This window comes from Pleurodeles waltl, chromosome 11, assembly GCF_031143425.1.
Source record: "Pleurodeles waltl isolate 20211129_DDA chromosome 11, aPleWal1.hap1.20221129, whole genome shotgun sequence".
In the NCBI taxonomy this organism is placed as follows: Eukaryota; Metazoa; Chordata; class Amphibia; order Caudata; family Salamandridae; genus Pleurodeles; species Pleurodeles waltl.
The window spans coordinates 27923371-27940749 of record NC_090450.1 but is presented as its reverse complement, the minus strand read 5'-3'; the positions used below and the strand labels follow the sequence as shown (position 1 = coordinate 27940749).

The 17379-nt window shown below is 46.4% G+C and overlaps 1 protein-coding gene across 2 annotated transcripts in view; it reads left to right on the top strand.

Annotated features, from left to right (window-relative positions):
* The window catches only part of LOC138265287 (mucin-2-like), a 131826-nt gene that overhangs the window by 54969 nt on the left and 59478 nt on the right, over positions 1 to 17379 (top strand). For both annotated transcript variants that reach the window (XM_069212886.1, XM_069212887.1), the window contains exons 2-4: positions 237 to 380; positions 6132 to 6464; positions 11269 to 11760. In XM_069212886.1, coding sequence (XP_069068987.1) covers positions 237 to 380; positions 6132 to 6464; positions 11269 to 11760 — 969 coding nt within the window. The remainder of the gene's footprint in view (positions 1 to 236; positions 381 to 6131; positions 6465 to 11268; positions 11761 to 17379) is intronic.

Here is a 17379-nt window from a genome sequence, read left to right as displayed (position 1 = left end):
TTGCAAGCATTTTGGTGGTCCCATCACTGGCAGCCAGCCAGCCTATGTGGTCACTGGCTGTCTCCAAGCGGCACGGCGTGCTCCTTTCTCCTATGTACAGGCATGCATGCATCTACAAACCAGTCAAGCCTATTGTAACTCCTGTCACCTGCCGCCATCTTTAGGGATGCTGTGAATACTGAAGATATAGAACATGGGTTCCTAATTGTAATGTATATTTCTTTTCTTTTTTAAAGGGCGGTGCACGCAGTTCCCCTCACTTTGTTGCAAAGGTGTGGACAGCACCTGCCGGAGGGGTGACTGCTACTGTGATAGTTACTGCCTCACTAACTACGACTGCTGCCCTGACTTCTCCGCCGCCTGCAATGGCGTCACTCAAGGTAACTCATGATGTGTATTTATTGCTAGACCAGTTGTGAATCACACTGTACTCACTATACCTTCTGCACTATTTTTCCATTACACATTTTATTGAAGCTATAAGAAAATGGTATCACAGTTAGAATACTGTGGCACTAGTATAGCTCCCCTGGCAACAGCATGACAATCACACACAAAAGAAAACATGCACTGGCAAAACCAATTGGTCTGACTTTTTATTAGTGAATGTCCTTGATAATTGATGGGCAAATGTGTGTTTGTGTGCGGTTGTATGGAAGGGCATGTCTCTGATGTGGGGGTTTCTGTGAGTGACTGAGGGTGATTATGGATGGACGAATAGTTCATGGTTGAACAAATGGGTGAAAACGGGTTAGTGAGCAGCAGTGGTGAATAGCCCCTGCCACCAGTATTGTTATGACAGACCATGCATTCACTCGTCGCTTTTTATCTGTTTTATCCAGCTTTTTACTTATTCAGCCATTGATCATACATTCACCTATTCATTCAACCAACTGCCCATGTATACAGTCACCTCTTCATTCATTTACTCATTCTTTCACAGATACACTCACAAAGCATTCACCCAACCACTAAACCACTCATACGTATATCACTCACTCATCAATCTATTCCTCTACCCCTTAACTCATTTTCACATTCAACCAATCAAAAATCCACACAACAACACACGCACAAATGAATACGGTTGCTAGAAAAGAGCATATATTGTTATCACATCCATTCAATATTAGCATAATAGACAGCACAACTCTCTGGCTACATGAGACTAATTAGCAGCACGTAGAAGTCACAAACTTCACACCTTGTGAGCCCTCTCACAGTTTCATCCCTCCGCGGTCAATAAAATGAGTACCATGAAAGGAGGAGCTCCGGTGGTGAAGATGCTGCCACAGGATGGTCAACAAGCATAGCTGTGAAGTTTGGCAAGCATCACATGAAACTGGCATTAGGAAAGCTAATATTGGGGTTCGAAGTGCTGAGAAGTGCGTCTTCGTGACCCGGTGTGTTTGTGTTTGCTCTCTCTCTCTCTCTCTCTCTATCTCTCTCTCTCTCTCTCTCTCTCTCTCTCTCTCTCTCCTCTCCCGCCCCCCCCCCTCTCTGACTGTGCCTCCTTTTACTCTTGAGCCTCTTTCATCTCTCTCTGTGCATCTTCTCAAACTCGTTTAATGCCCCATTTCATGGCTCTGGCTTGTTTTGTTTATGTGTTATCTCTCTGTGTGCATTGTTTCTTACTTGGTTCTGTGCCTCTATTTGTTGCTCTTTTTAGGTTCGAGCCTGCATATCATGCGCTAGTGTGTGCTTATCGCTTGCGAGATGCTGTAGTAGTTAAAAAAGGGCTCGGAGCCCCGCCCATGTCACGTCAGTGTCTTTCATTGGTTCGTGGGCTTGCCTTTTAAAATCTGCTTGCTTTCATTAGTGGAAGGCACGCATACGTCATGCCTTTTTCAGTGGTTAGCCCTCCTCGAGCGCAGCGACCAAGTACTGAAAACATATGAGGCTCGCTGTTTTCCGTCCGGTTTGTGGACTACTTTTTCTCTTTTTTTGCAGCGCGATATCGCTTGGCAGAAGTCGAGCGCTTTGCATGACATCGAACCTGAGACCGTTTCTATTTCCATTTCCATTTCCATTTTTTAGCAGCACTATTGCGCTTGTTTTTTTCCATTTAATGAGGCAAGAAAAGTCCGGTTGGGAGTTTACAACTGCTAATAGCTCTAACTCGGAGAAATGCGAGACCCGTTGCATTGCAAATGCTTGTTTACTCTTGTGCCTTTTTCATATCTTTCTGTGCATCTTTCAAATTTGTTCCGGTGCCTCTTTGCATCCTCTTAGTCCCTTTTCGCATCCTCTTTCTGTTCTCCTTCTGCCACTTTTCTAACTTGTGTGCGCCTTTTGCCTCTCTATAAAACGTTTGGGCCATGTTTGTACATTTCTCACTTGTTGCTCTCCCCTTTGTACCTGTTTGTGCCCCCCCTTGTTGTACTTCTGTGTTTTATTTTTTTAACTGTTTCTCTTGTGCTTGGTAGTCCCCTGGTGTTTTTCTGCCCTCCTCCACTCCAACACCACTTACCTTTTCCTGTGTTCTCCTGCTTTCGGCCTCCCACACCCCATGGCCCCACCTACCCGCTCCTCCCCCTCCCAAGACCTAATTAATGGCAGTGCAACCCCATCTGTGCCTGCCTATGCCTGGAATGCGCCTAGCACCAGGAACCCAAGTCCATCCTCGACCCACTGCTACCAAGCTGTGGTCCTCCATACCCTTAACTCAGGCTGCCACTCACTGTGCTGCTGTTCCACCACGCAACACAGAAAGAGCCTTCACTTGCTCTGCCTGCCGACTCAACTGATCCCATGCAAACAGCATCCAGCATCCCGCATTCTCAAGAACGTTCTGATGAGCCTCAATTCACACTCCACACCACACTCTTGTGCTTGGTCATCAACACCTTCTCACTCAGAAAACATTCCACAGGTATTTAGGGCCTGCTGGACTCTGCCCGGGACCTCTTCTTCCTCACGAAAACATGCTGACTCTGGCATTGTCTCCAAACATTTCAACGTGCATGGCTGCTTCATGCAAGATCATCAGACATGACCTCTAAAACAGGGGAGGAATCGCAATCATCTTCAAGGACATGACCAGCTGCATCGCGTCTGCGACAATGAAACAAACTAATTGTAGCACTTCACCTTCAAACTGCAAATCACAGCCAACTTCACCCTTTGTTGCTCCCTGGTCTACTAAGCCCCAGAGCCCCATGCCAACTTCACAAGAAACTTCACAGACTTCATAGTTCCACTAATGTTCGAATGCAGACCTTTATCCTCCCAGGAGGCCTCAATTTACAACTAGAGAACCCCATGAACACAATCTCTGTTGCTCTCCTTGAAAACCTCTGGAACCTCAGTCTCGCCCAGCACATATTCGGCCCCACCCATACAACCAGGCACATTCTTGAACCCTTTCTTGCCTCATTCAGCAGCACGGTCAACAAACTAACACCCATCACTTGGACCGACCATGCCCTTCTCAGCTTCATAATCAACATCCACATACAAAAGACCAACCACTACAGGCCCAGCCCACCATTTTTGGCAGGACCTAACAGAAAAGGACTGAGTCTTGCTCTGTCCAAGACCTACCCCAAGCACACAGGCAACCAACCTGCAGACAATAAGAACTTTAACAACTGGATCACCACCTGAACCAACATCCTGAGCCCTCGCACACTAATCCCATCAGCACGAACATGACCGCAGGCCAGCTGGTACACAGAACTCAGGATGAGAAAACAGCAAAAACACAATCACCATGGACAAAACCGCCAAAGTCATGTCCATCTTTTCTGGAGCCCCATCAGACCCTTGCCCCAACCACACCTTCAACACAGAAATTTCTCTCATCAGCAAAGGCCTCACCATCATCCTTAACACCTGTATCAATGCAGCCACCTTCCCAGAAGCCTGGAAGCACACACCAGTCAGCATCCTACTGAAGAAACCTTCAGCAGTCCCGAACAAAGCTTGTGAACTACCATCCGATCTCCCTCCTATCCTACCTAACCAAGGTCCTGGAGAGAGCTATGAACAGACACCTCACGTCATGCCTCATCAACCACCAGCTACTCAACACCATGCAGTCAAGATTCAAACTCAACCCCAGCACAGAGGCAGTCCTTATATCAGTGGCAGACATCATATGGATGATCCTAGAGAGAGGAAAAAATACAGCCCTCAGTCTACTGGTCGACTCAGCAGCATTTGACACGGTCTCCCACCCCATCAGGGCTAGCATTCAGGGACCTGCCTTCCAATGCATCTGCACATTCCTAACTGGAAGAATTAAAACAGTAAAACTACGGCCATGCTTCTCTGAAGCCCAGGAACTCATCTGCGGCATACCTCAAGTTTCCTTTCTCAGCCGCATCCTCTTCAACATTTACAAGACCCAACTGGCTGATGTCATTGTTGCCCAGGACGTTAACATCCTCTCCTACGCCAGCCAAATGCTGCTTATACTGTCCCTCTTGGACAAATCCACCAACACAAAGAACAAATTCCCCGCCTGCATGACCAAAGTGGCCACCTGGATGGAGTCCAACGAGCTCAAGCTGAACAATGACAAGACAGAGTTACAGATTTTCAGAAAGGATGCCTCACCGTAGGACTCCACATGGTGGTCTACAAACCTCGGACGCACCCCCAACACCTTCCCACACACAACAACCTCTACATCATCATCAACAACAAGCACTGTACATATTTGCCCAGGTCAACTCCCTCAATGCGTCCTGATTAAAAACTCTAAAGATGTAGAAAAAGATATACAAGTGGCTACTGAACAACTACAGAAAGGCTATCACCCAAGCTCTCATCACCAGCTGACAGGATTATGGAAATGCTTTGTATGCTGGGATCGCCAACCATCTCATGAAGAGACTGCAGACAGTCCAGAATAAAGCAGCCAGACATGTCCTCAACCTCCCATGCCTGTCCCACATCACACCACACCAGAGGGAGCTCCATCGGCTCCCAAACACGCCCAAATACAAAAAATACAAGCTTATTGTTCTAGAGCAGTCACCCACACTTCCATGAACCCTCAAGTGACCCCCACTCCGACGGACTATCCCTACCTCGCATATCAATCATTCACAAAAGTAGTACCAGTGGTCAGCCTTCTCTTTTGTCGCTCTGTGAGTGTGGAACAATGACCTCCCAGTATTACTTAGAGCCCCCTCTCTCCTCCTGAATTCCACAAGACGTTGAAGACCTGACTATTTGAGTAAGTCCCCCACCCTCTCCCGGGGCTAGTCTCACACACCTGCACAGCGCCAGGATAACCTGATGCGTTTTAGAAATGGATATAACATGGATGAAATACTGATGTATCATTCTCCCATTCATCCATCCATGCAACCAATCATCCATGCTCTCATTAATTTGGATAGGCAACAAATATACTGCCTTGGCAACAAGGACAATGAGGAAAAAGAGTACATTGCACTGTCACTTTTCAGGTATTCAGATTGTTTATTTTACAAAGAAAATTAAGATCATTTTTGAGGCAAGTAGATAAACAAGCATTGACAGTATCCATTGTTTTGGCTTTTATATACTGAAAAGAAATGTCCAGGTTTCACTAACACACCATGCAGATACTGTATGGACAGCAGCTGTGCAAGAGATTACTTGCAAGCGCACACTCATGCTATTGCCTTACACCCCACATGCAACCAAGACCACCTCTTAGCAATATCATTCAAGCTCTAATTGACAATTGGACCACTGGTGAAAAGATCCACAGTACGAAGGAAAGGGGTAAAAATAGGTGCTTTTGTTAGTGAGGTCCTCCTGATGCTCATCGTGGAGGAATGTTAGGATCTGCTTAGCTAATTAACCACAGTAGTCCAAGTAAATTAAGTTTCTTTATTCACCTGAGGATTTCAAGCGATATGCCCAATCTTGTACCTCAATGTGCATTTGTCACTCTAGTTGCAACTGCTGCCCAGATCTCTGTCTCTTTCTTTAAACCCCCCAATGCTTAATGTTGAACCCATGGACTTACTTCTTTATGATTTAAATGGATACAGAGTGGAGTTGTGTTTTGAAGTGATTGTTTGAGCAAGTTGATCTACTGCACTTGGTGGTCAGTAAACCCAAGCGTGGACTTTAACCAAACACTGCAACAAGTTCAGCTTATCTCATACCTTGTTCTCTCTCCCTTTCAGCACCTCCTCCACCTCCAATTGCAGCAGATGTACCAGTTCAAGTTAAACCTGACACCACCCTGGCTACAACCTCTCCTCAATCAACATCTACTACAACTTCAACAACGATGACCACTCCAACCACTTTAGGAGCAACCATAACTAAGAATGTGCCCCTTCCATTGAATGCATCTCAGACCACAACCACAGCCATTCAGCCTTCCAGCACAGGTCCAACTGTACCTGGGAATGCCTCAACAGCTGTGAGCACCTCAATCTCCCAGTCTGTAGGAGGAAACACAACCTCTACTGCTGTACTACAGGGACAGCAAGCGACAACTGGATCCAACACAGGTAATGGCTGCCAAATGTCCCCTCTGGCAGTAGAGTATATGGGAGTAGAGAACCCTGTGAATTACAATAGACACAAAACTGAGTACCAGGTACCTTCTTCTTTCACTTGCAATTCAGGGTAGTGCAACACCAGGCACAACTACATACCTCACATAAAATGCAGGGGGGAGAAGGTAAAATAGAGACTTAGCACTGGAGATTTAGTAACACTTTGAGGTTACTCTCAGGTTCTTACATGTAGCACAACATGATCAGAGTGAAAATACATTCAGTCATACCAAGGGCTTTGGAGGGTACAATTTCCTTTCACTTTCGTAAGGTGGTAAATACCATGATAGCAAGACTGGCAAGGTATGGATGGCTCTAGGATATCTGTACAGCTTCCCCGGCTTCTTTCAATGTTTTTGTGAATCCTTCAGCCTTGGCTGTGCACTGTATCACTAAATGTAGGCGCATTGGAGTCTCCCACAGAGTGTGTTGGCTGGGAGTATGGTAATGCTCCTGCTGACTTCTGCTCTCCTCCTTTGACTGATAATTTGGAGATCGAAGGACTCTTTGCCAAGCATAGATTGTGGGGAGAAAGTTGCTTAATTTTGGGGCTCACTGATGGATGACCAGGTCGCAAGACTACCTGGGGCAACAGCAGGCCAATGCCCACATTCCAGCATTGCCCTTGGAGGAACTATGCACATTCCTCCCACACTGGCCAAGACATAGGCCCTCATTCTGACCTTGGCGGTCGGCGGAGAGGCGGCGGTCGGACCGCGAACAGACCGGCGGTATTAAAAATGGCATTCTGACCGCGGCGGTCACCGCCGCGACCGACCGCCACTTCCCCACTCCGACAGCCACGGCGGTCATGACCGACGGGCTGGAGTCTGCGCACTCCGGTCCGGCGGTCGACCCAAGACCGCCAACGGTATCATGACCCTGCTTACCGCCGCGGTTTCTGGCGTTCGGGAACCGCCATGCGAACCATGGCGGTAGGCACTATCGGGGCCAGGGAATTCCTTCCCTGGCACTGATAGGGGTCTCCCCCACCCCCCACTGCCCCCCCGAGTCCTCCCCCCACACCCTCCACCCCCCTGCCACCCCCCAGAGGTGGTACGAACCCCCTCCCCACCCCCACCCCGACATGCACATACACGCACCCCGACATGCACACACCCCCAACATGCACATATACACACCCCCTACACACACACATACACAACGGGGACACATACCCGCACACATACATGCCGACATGCGCACCCGCCGAACTACACACATTGCCCATAGGCACAGCAGCACTCCCCGCCCGCATGCACGCACTCACACACCCCCTCTACACACTCACACGCACACCCCCATGCACGCACACATCACACAACACCCCCCCACCCCCTCCCCTCACGGACGATCAACTTACCTTGTGCGTTGGTCCTCCGGGAGGTGACAGGAGCCATGGGGAGGTGACCGCCAACAGAAGACCGCCAACAGAAGACCGCCACACAGAAATGTGGGTCGTAATTCTGTGGGCGGTGTTCTGCTGGCGTGGCGGTGGAGGTTGACCAGTCTCCACTTTCCCGCCGACCGCCAGTGTGGCTGCTGGCGGTTTTCCGGCGGAACGCTCCCAGCGGTCAGAATGCGCACAGCGGCATACCGCCGCGGTCGGCGGTCTTCACCGCGGCGGTAACTCGGCGGTCTTGCGAAAAGACCGCCAAGGTCAGAATGACCCCCATAGTTTTTGTCCTCTACTGTCAGCAAGAAGGATCAGGTGGGACTGCGAGCTCTCTGTGAGGGAGAACTGAAACAAAGACACAACTAAGAGAGAGGCTTCCTTACTAAGTTACCTCACAGCCTGTTGGGGAGAACACCTATGGGGATGAATGAAGTTGGAAAGGACTGCCCGTACCTCTGTCTCCCATCCTCCAAACCCTAAAGTCTTGTCCACTTCAATGGACCTTTGAATGCTTTAGAGGAATCCTCCTATTCATTGCTCTCCAAAGTCCTTCTTGAGTACCATCCACACACATGAGATCCAAAATAGATACCGGGGTCATAACAGTCATACACACCACATAGGCTCCACGCCCCTTACAACTACAGATCTATTGTGTAAAAATACATGCAACACCATTGTCTCAAACAATGGAGGGAAGAACATGTTTAAAGGGGACTGTAGGGGTGTAATATACACCTCTGCAGTCCCTGCAGTGCAGGGGGTCCCAAACCCTTAAGAGGGGCCCCATTCCACCCAAGTGCAATGGATACCAGTGGGATGTGGGAGTCTCAGAGGCCCTTTTTCACATTCTGCAGGGGGGGGGTCCATCATTTTACATTATGTCGCTGTGGGACCTGCAGACCATTTTAAAAGCCCACAGATAAGTATTTCTGTGTAGACACCATGTAAAAAGACTTGTCCTGCAGGCCACCACTGTCAGTTCTCTACAGCCAGGTGAGCTGATGGTAATCAGGCTCATGAAAGGTGGAGTGCCTATTTCTACACAGGCCTTAAGGGTATGCATGTGATTGTTATGTGCACTGAGGCCAAAATCCAAAATAGCTATAGACTCAATACATGGGGAACTCAAAGAAGTGGTTTATGGTCTCCAGGGCCTTGGAAGGGGCATTTCTGCCTCAATTGGAAGATTATGTTTGAAATGGGATTACAAGTCAGGAACAAATTGTGCCTGCCAACAGATTAAGCATGCATGATTTTTTAAAGGTAAAACCTCGCAAACATGGTTTGATAAACAGTGTAAATTTCCATTTTTCACATCTCAGAAAGGGGAAAATATGCACAGTTTGCATGTTTTTTCCAATTCTGAGGTCTCCTACTCGTAATTGTGCACCAAATAAATACCGAGCCATGTGCATACTGTATTCACCAGGTGTGCAACGTGGGTGCAGGCAGATTGTGAACATAATCTTAATTTTTTCACATCATCATTTTTCTCAGAAGACTGTAACACTCTAATTTCCTTTCCATCCCATTCTTAGGCAAATAGCTTCTGTTCTTCTAAGGCTCTTGCAGGGCAAAATCTGAGGGCAACACTCCAGGACTTACATTTTCCTTAGCAATCAACTTCCAGGAGGGAAAGTCCTTTATACGTCCCAGCCATGGGGGAGAGGGTCAGCCCTGCTCAGAGCCCACCTTCCTATCCACAAGGTCTGATGGGAATGCATCCTGTGTTGTATTGGCACTGTCACCTAGAAGGTTTGTCAGATCTCTGTTGATCTTCACAGAGAGGGGGAATTGTGAGTCTAGAAATATTCATAGGAAGATGCTACGAGAGATTAGACAACAGAGGGCACACTGTTAAGGATGGTGGCAGAAGGGCGCTGGTGAAACTGCAAAAGCATGATTATCTGTAAGATATGAGGACAGAGGTTGAATGTCCTCTTGATAGATGTACTTGAACGTGATGTATTGTCTCTTTGAATACTTCATGTGTGGGTATGATCATGATGGCCAGGAAGATGAATCCAAAGAGGGAAAAAGAGGATATTGCTGGGCAGGTTTATTCTTTTTGCTGCATTTACCCTAGGCCCCCTGGTGCTCAGTTAGACTGTTCTTCACAAGTTTCTTAAGTTGGTTTTGGGAACAGTGTAACTTTTTCTCCCTACCTTTCTGGAGAAAGGGACTGCAATTTTGTTTTAGCTTATTTCCATTTATCACAATACTGCATCTAATCGACCCTCAAATCTAACAGTTTAAGGACCAAGGGCATAATCAGCCTTTCCCCAGAAGTTCACCACAAAAAAACTTTGGGAACAATTACCAATGCTGTGTACAGATTCTTCGATCTGTCTTCAGTGGGTCTGCTGTCTTTTTGTGGCTGCATTAATTTAGAAGCCCAGACACCAGTCAGTCCCCCCTTTCTCCTGCAGCACACACATGTTGGAGAAGGGAGATGCTACTGATTTGCACTAAGTCCCCTCTAATTCCTGACAGAGTGGTTCTCCTGAAGTTTTAACCAGGTGTTGAGCTGACGCCGGGATTGTAGGACCAACTCTCCTTTGAGGTGACCACCCATCCTCCACAATCACCTGTCAGTAAACAACCACAGAAAAGCCAACCAGATCTGAAAAAATACAAACAAGGTGTAACAAATGCAACATCCCTCTTCCTTAATTGAATATAGAGAACTCAATGAACCAACCTTACAAATTATTTAAAGTTGTTACAGACAACTTTAGAACCCAATTTAACGCAACACATGCAACTCTAGGATTTCAGAACCATAAATCTTGTTAAACATCTACTGTCCCAGAAATCAAAAGTTGTAATACCTTGAATAAATAACGATCTCTGGTCTAAATATCCAAAGAACAAATTAACCAAATGAATAAAAAATAAAAAATAATCAAATGAACCAAAAATTAACCAGTTTAACCAAAGAGAATAAACCATGATCATTGGTTCAAATATCTAAATAGCAAAGTACGAATATAATCAGGACACCAAAACTCAGCTGCTCCCATGATGACCCACTGCCTCACATATTACTCGAAGGTCAATTGTGGTCCTGCAAAAATGTACTGCCATGTAATTATCTAAGTGGTGGGGTGGTGGATTGGGGTTGGTGGGGTCCTTATGTCCCTGGCTGTAGGAGCACAAAAATGAAAGTAGATTGAAGGATCTCCATATTGAAGAGATACACAATAAGGACTACAGAGTTTTCTTTAGCTCATGAGTCATATGGTCTAAATAAAACACTAATCTTTAAAGGTGCAGTGAACTTTAATGAGAGTGAATTTAAATTCTTAAAGAATGAAGTTTAAGGTGCTTGATAATATTTTGCTCCTCATTTTACAGTGTCTCAGACTTCATTTGTGAATGCTACAACAGTGACCACATTTCAAATCACGACAACCACATTGTTAGGAGCATCACCCAACAAGACCTCCAATGCTTCTCAGTCAATACCTACCACGGGTCCTGGTACGTTTTCGCCCACTGGATCAGGAAATGTGTCAGTTGCTGCCACTTCTACAGTTGTGAACCAAACCAACACAACATCAACAGCGGTGTCAGTTGCTGCCACTTCTACAGTAGTGAACCAAACCAACACAACATCAACAGCGGTGACAGCAGAGTTGAAGAACCCCAACACCACGCAAGCCGCAATTCAAGTAAGCGCCTCTACTGTGACACCTGCATTGTCCATGCTAAGCTCTTCAGCATCGACAACTGCACAGCTTAACATCACCAATGGGATGGGAGTCACACAGAAGGATGCGGCAACAGGGTCACCCCTCTCTGCACCATTGGCCACATCGAATCAGAGCACTACATCAGGACCAACAGGTAAGGCATGCCACAGGCTAACATGGGATGCCTTTTTATGTTTTATCAGGGGTACTTAGTATTTCTCCTAACATTTGTCTTTACTAGCTACCCACTGCAGCACTGCCTACAGAGAAGGCAATCATGGGTTGCTGGATGGTAGTATGTTTCTATTATGTAACAACTCTGTGTATACACCTACAAGGTGTAAGTGATAGTTGATTAAACTTATTTGTAGACCACATTCTTTGTTCTTGTCGTAGTGTCTTTAGACACAGCACAAGCAGCAACTTATATTCCTCTAGGTGAAAAAGAATGATTTTGGAGGTATATATGAACTCAGCTAATTATTTGTCCCTGTGATCGAGGAATGTCATGCCTGATTGTTCCTGTACCAGAAGAAGGACATGTTCAAGTGGATAGAACAGATTAATCTGAAGGCCATCCTGTGATGCGATGATGAGAGCTCTTGTCAGAATTCTTCAGCCTACAATAGTTGACTGAGCAATCAACTTTGGGCCACACCACACACTTTCCAATGTTGCAAAATGCTTATTTGGAAGTTCAACCTAGGCTGAGGTGCTGCAGGTGCTAGTGGTGTATGATCAAGAGGTTTTTTGGAGCTACTTTGTAAACTTTCTCCTCGTTGAGCAAAGTAGCAGCTACGGCAGGTGAACCTGGAGCAGACACAACAGAGGAATTTGTGTTGCCACACACTGTTTGACCTGCTCCACCTGGTGCTTCTACAGAAGTTTATGGTTACACCATGGAACGCTTGCCATCTCCACCAGTGTAAACATTTGATATGACAGGTCGTCTTCTGAGGGGCCACCGAGTCACATTGATGTTCACCTTACTCTATTGAGGGCTAGGCAACCGTCACTCACACGTCCTACCCCTCTCCACCACTAGAGGCACAGACAAGGACAATATAGATTAGCCCTGACACACAGGTGGAAAATTCACTGTGCATCACAGAAATTTGTTTTGTGTACTGAGAAAGGTGTGCTTTGGGAGTTCATTTTCTCAATACAAAAAGTTTGCTGAGCTGGAGCTTTTAACAGAGCGGTGCTGTGAGAGTACCGCCACGCTGGTCGCCCCCTTCACAGTACATACAGCCCCGCTAGGAGGCAGGACCTCTAAATGGAGGAATGATGCTATCCCCAGTGCTTTTTCTAACAAAATGAGTGCCAGGGCCCTCGTTAGGAGGCAACTGCAGCTTGCACCATCTACTTCTACTTCCGCCACTGCCAATGACAGTACCTACACAACAACTAACCATCACACTCCTACAAGTGTGACTATTCAGACTATAACAATATACTATATAGTCATAAGAATAGCATGGGAAGCAAGCATTAGTTGTTTTTAATGTATATTGAATAAATAAACAACTGCTGTTCGCCTCATCTCTAAATTACACAAACAGCGCCACCATGTGGCAGCTGTCACAAGTGCAGGTGTTATCAATTAAGTGCTGGTGCCAAGCACCAGAAACCACTGGCTCAAATTAAGCATCGACTATCCCCTTTAAATCTTGCTACAATGGCAAGTGCTTTGCAAAGGAAATATAAAATGTGCTGTTAACCTTGTATGGTCGGGGGCAATTGAAAGCTGAGTTTCCCTAGGAATATGTATGATGCAGGAACAGTTGCAGATGAAATGACTCACGGGCTGAGGAGTGTATAACATTTTTGTGTCTAATTTGAGACTTAGAAAACTTTGAATAAAAAGGCACCAAATGGATCCAAATTACAGATGCCCATAATTAGCATATGCAGATTGTGCACCAGCAGGCCCATTCTGATTGTTTAATATACTGGTAGGAGGCCTATGGAAACATTCAATGTTGGCACCTGGGAAAGCTTCCATAGAGGCGAGGCAGTTTGAATTTGCATTTATGTGTCTGCTCCACAGGGCTACGTTTCAGAACTAATCCTAAGGATGCTGCCATCCTGTCCTTTGTGTACATGTACCACATGGATTGAGGAGCGCGGCTACCCCAGCCTGTAAGAGGTTTATACATGAACTGTTGTTTTGGTCGGTAGAACTGGGCCGAAAACTGACACTCATTCATGACTTGAAAAGTTCAATGTGGCAAATCAGAAAACATAAACCTCATAGAAACTTGGCCTTGTTTTGGCAAGAAAAGTGTCTGGAAAATGATTTGGTTTCTGTTCAAGACCCAGCCTTGAAAATAGGCTTTGCCTAAACCCCATTTGGCCTGTTGAGGCCTTTAAGTAGCTTTGTGGCAGTCATTGGTTACTGGGCAGTACCTGTGGCGGGTACTGTTGTTGAACACTGGTTTATAAACTGCTGAGGTAGCATTCATCTTCGATAGGATAACCAACTTACTCCCTTTTGTATCTTAATCTCCAGTGGCAGCTGGGTGAGAAGTTCACAGTTACACCAGGAGATGGCAGCATTTGCAGCACAGATACTGAACTGCACAAGAAGCTGCCCACAAATAAAGCACATCCTCCAGCCACTGTTACATGGTTTTGCACAACTAAAGTCCCCACACCTTCTAGGCAAAGGTAGCACCTTAAACACTGTCATAGTGTTTGGACAATGACTGAAATAGCACAAGCCGCTGTATACAATGTTGTTCTGGAAAGGGTTTTGGATTTCCCTGTCGACCTTGTGAACTTTCGAGTTTACTAGAGTGTTTGTCCATCACACCATGCCAGTTTAGCTCAGATGCTCGCTGTCTCTCGCTGGCTGTAATACGTCTGCCATCTGCAAGGAGTCTCATGGGCTGTGGGTGAAAGGCTGTAGAGCTCGATGGGTTTGAGTCCCAGTGGCTGAACCTCCAGGAAAAATTGTCCAAAAATACTAGACGCACAAACCCATCACCCAAACAGGGTGCCGATGGCCCACTTTATAAGCCCAGGTGTTTAGTTAATGGATCTGCTGGGGGCCCAGTACTCAGTATCCTCAAGGAGACACAATTCAAGGAGGAGATCAGTTAGCGGGTCAACTGGTTTAAAGTCAAAGTGGGAACTGGTGAGGGAATAGGGCTAAATCTTCCAGGGTACCAAACTTAAGGGGCCTGTATTTCAAATCTGCCTGATCATCATCGTGAAAGTTTTCAGTTGGAATGGACACTACAAACTGAGGAATACAGCCAAACCACAGCCTGACCAATTGGGACTAAGGAAGTGAGGTGTAGATGACAACCTTGGATCCAAGGACTAGAGATGACATTAAGGAAGGGACAGTGAAAGGAGTGTCAAGGTAATAAATGACCACTGCAGTCACATTGCAGGAATTCTCCTCTGCGGGTGTTTGACCTCTGGTTACTCAGAAGCTTTATGGGTTGTTCTTGGGCAGCAGGGCTGCAAGCCCCTTGTGGTTTTTGAGTTGTGCTCTCCCTCGCGATGTCCCTCAGAGAGCTTTCATTCGGATGGGTACCCCTCTTTGGCATCATGTCCAGGAGCTCGCTTCTCTCATACAGCACCCAGACCAAATTCCTCATCCTATAGGGCTGGTTGCCCCTGTAGGGTTTCTCGACAGTCAAGGCCTAGTCCTGGTGTTGTGGGAAACAGCAACTGGCATTGGCTTGTTCCTGCAGACAACTCTTACCTGGTGAACTCAAGTGTCCTTCAGATGTCCAGAAAAAGTACCACTACCTTTTTTGCTGCTTTGGGGGCACACATAGGAGCCAGGGACATCTAAAGGACTCTATATCTGGAACAACAGAATGTATTTTCCTTAGTTGTACCATGTATAGGCTTGCAGTTAGTGAACATCTATGTATGGTCACTTTAGTGGACAGTATATGGACAATAAATGTTCGTAGAAGAATGTGGTATTCCTGGATGAGATTGCCCTGCCCTGTTTGAGAAAGAAGTCTTAATGCCTGAGAAATAAATCTCTCCCTCTTGCATAGGTTGCCCCTAGATAAGCGACAAAGGGTTTTTCAAATGCATCTCTGTGACAACTTCACAAAATTGTCTTCTTTTTTAGTTCTGGCTCAGGTGCACAGATGTCTGCAAGACCGATTGCTTCAAATACAGAGAGTTGTCTTTGGATCCTGCTTCCTTCAGCCATTGGCTTGTTTCGGTAGCCCCCTTTAACCACTGCTTTAAGACTTAGTCAATCACAGTTTGGATCAGCCCACGGTTGTATAGATCTCTTGCTTTATGCTATTCATTGGTATGTTATTTGCCCTCCTAGGGAGTGGTGCAATATGTAGGGTCTATATAATATTTCAATCATCACATACTTTTTTTTAGTTTTAATTCTTTATTGAAAAAGAGGAAAAAGGCACAAAGAGTATACAGCCGGGTCAAATGTTTCTGAGTTGTCCCAGACAGGAAGTAAAAAACATCTGCGTTCCAAAAACAGATGTCCAAGAACACAAAGGTCAAAGTATAAAGTTTCTCACATCCCAAAACCCAGATAGGTCCTGAGATCTACTTAAGGATGTGTCGGCCAGTGAGCAACAGGAGTGAACATTGAGCAAGATTTCTGAACAATGGCAAACTATGAGGATCAAACAGTGCAACATAATACAATGGCAGAACAATGAGAGAACAAGCTAGCATGTAACAAAGCCTCAAGCACAGTAACTGGATTGGGCGGGGGAGCAGAGCTGGGGGAAAACAGAAAGGAATGCAAGGAGGTGAAGAGCTAGAAGCGTAGCAATGCACCAGGGCTATTTCCAGGGGGAAATCCATAACTTCACCCTTCGGTGATGCATTAACGGTGGAAGGGGTGGGGGGAATTCTGGATAGGGGATGGACGTGGGGTTGGTACCAAGATGGGCTCCTCCTGGGTGGGTGATAATCCAGAACCGCTATCTGCGGTTAGACCACTGCATCTCCTCTGCGGTCATCATTCACAGGTGCGCACATGAATGAGGCCCATACCTGAGTGAACATCTACATTCTGCCCTGAAGTCTATATGTAAGTTGTTCATAAGTCACAGTTTTGTACATTTCTATCAGCGATTCAGTGTAGGTTGGCCTATGGGAGCAGCCCCTGTGGCGCAGGATGCACATTTTTTGTGGCCGTGACAGCTGTTGACAGCAAGCGCCTTGCTGGGTTAGTCAGTGTGCCCAACGTGTTAGCCAAAAGTGGTAGGAATTGGGTACTACAAGGTCTTCAGATCTGGGCACTGATAGATGACATAGAGCGTGTTGCATTCTGAGTGGCGGTATCTCCAACAGTCCATGTGGAAGGCATGCAGAGTGTAGATTCTTGGGTGTCCAGTATCACTCTTGGAGTGTCCTGTAGAAGGTGAGTTTCATTCTGGACTCTCATCTGCCCTGTCTGGGTACCCATGTTATCCCTCCAGACCTCCTCTTAATAATCCATGTGCAGTAAATCTTGCCATGTAGCACTTAAGATGGCCAGGAGTGGTAGGTGCAGGAGGTGCACTATCAGGTCATAGAAAACTGAGACCTTGTAAAAGGGCCAAATGTTTCAGGTATTGAACGATGGGGAAATCAAGGACAACCTATGGCTGCCCCCAGTATATAGCGGAGTGCAGGTTCAGCGATAGATATCACCAGACGACACTCGTCCAGCAGAGAGTTGCTGAAAGAAGATATTCAATCGTCACTATCCCCCTGAAGCACCAAACCTCTCAGGCTACAGGCTGTTTATCTACGAGTAGTACGAGTTGTGCAAGAT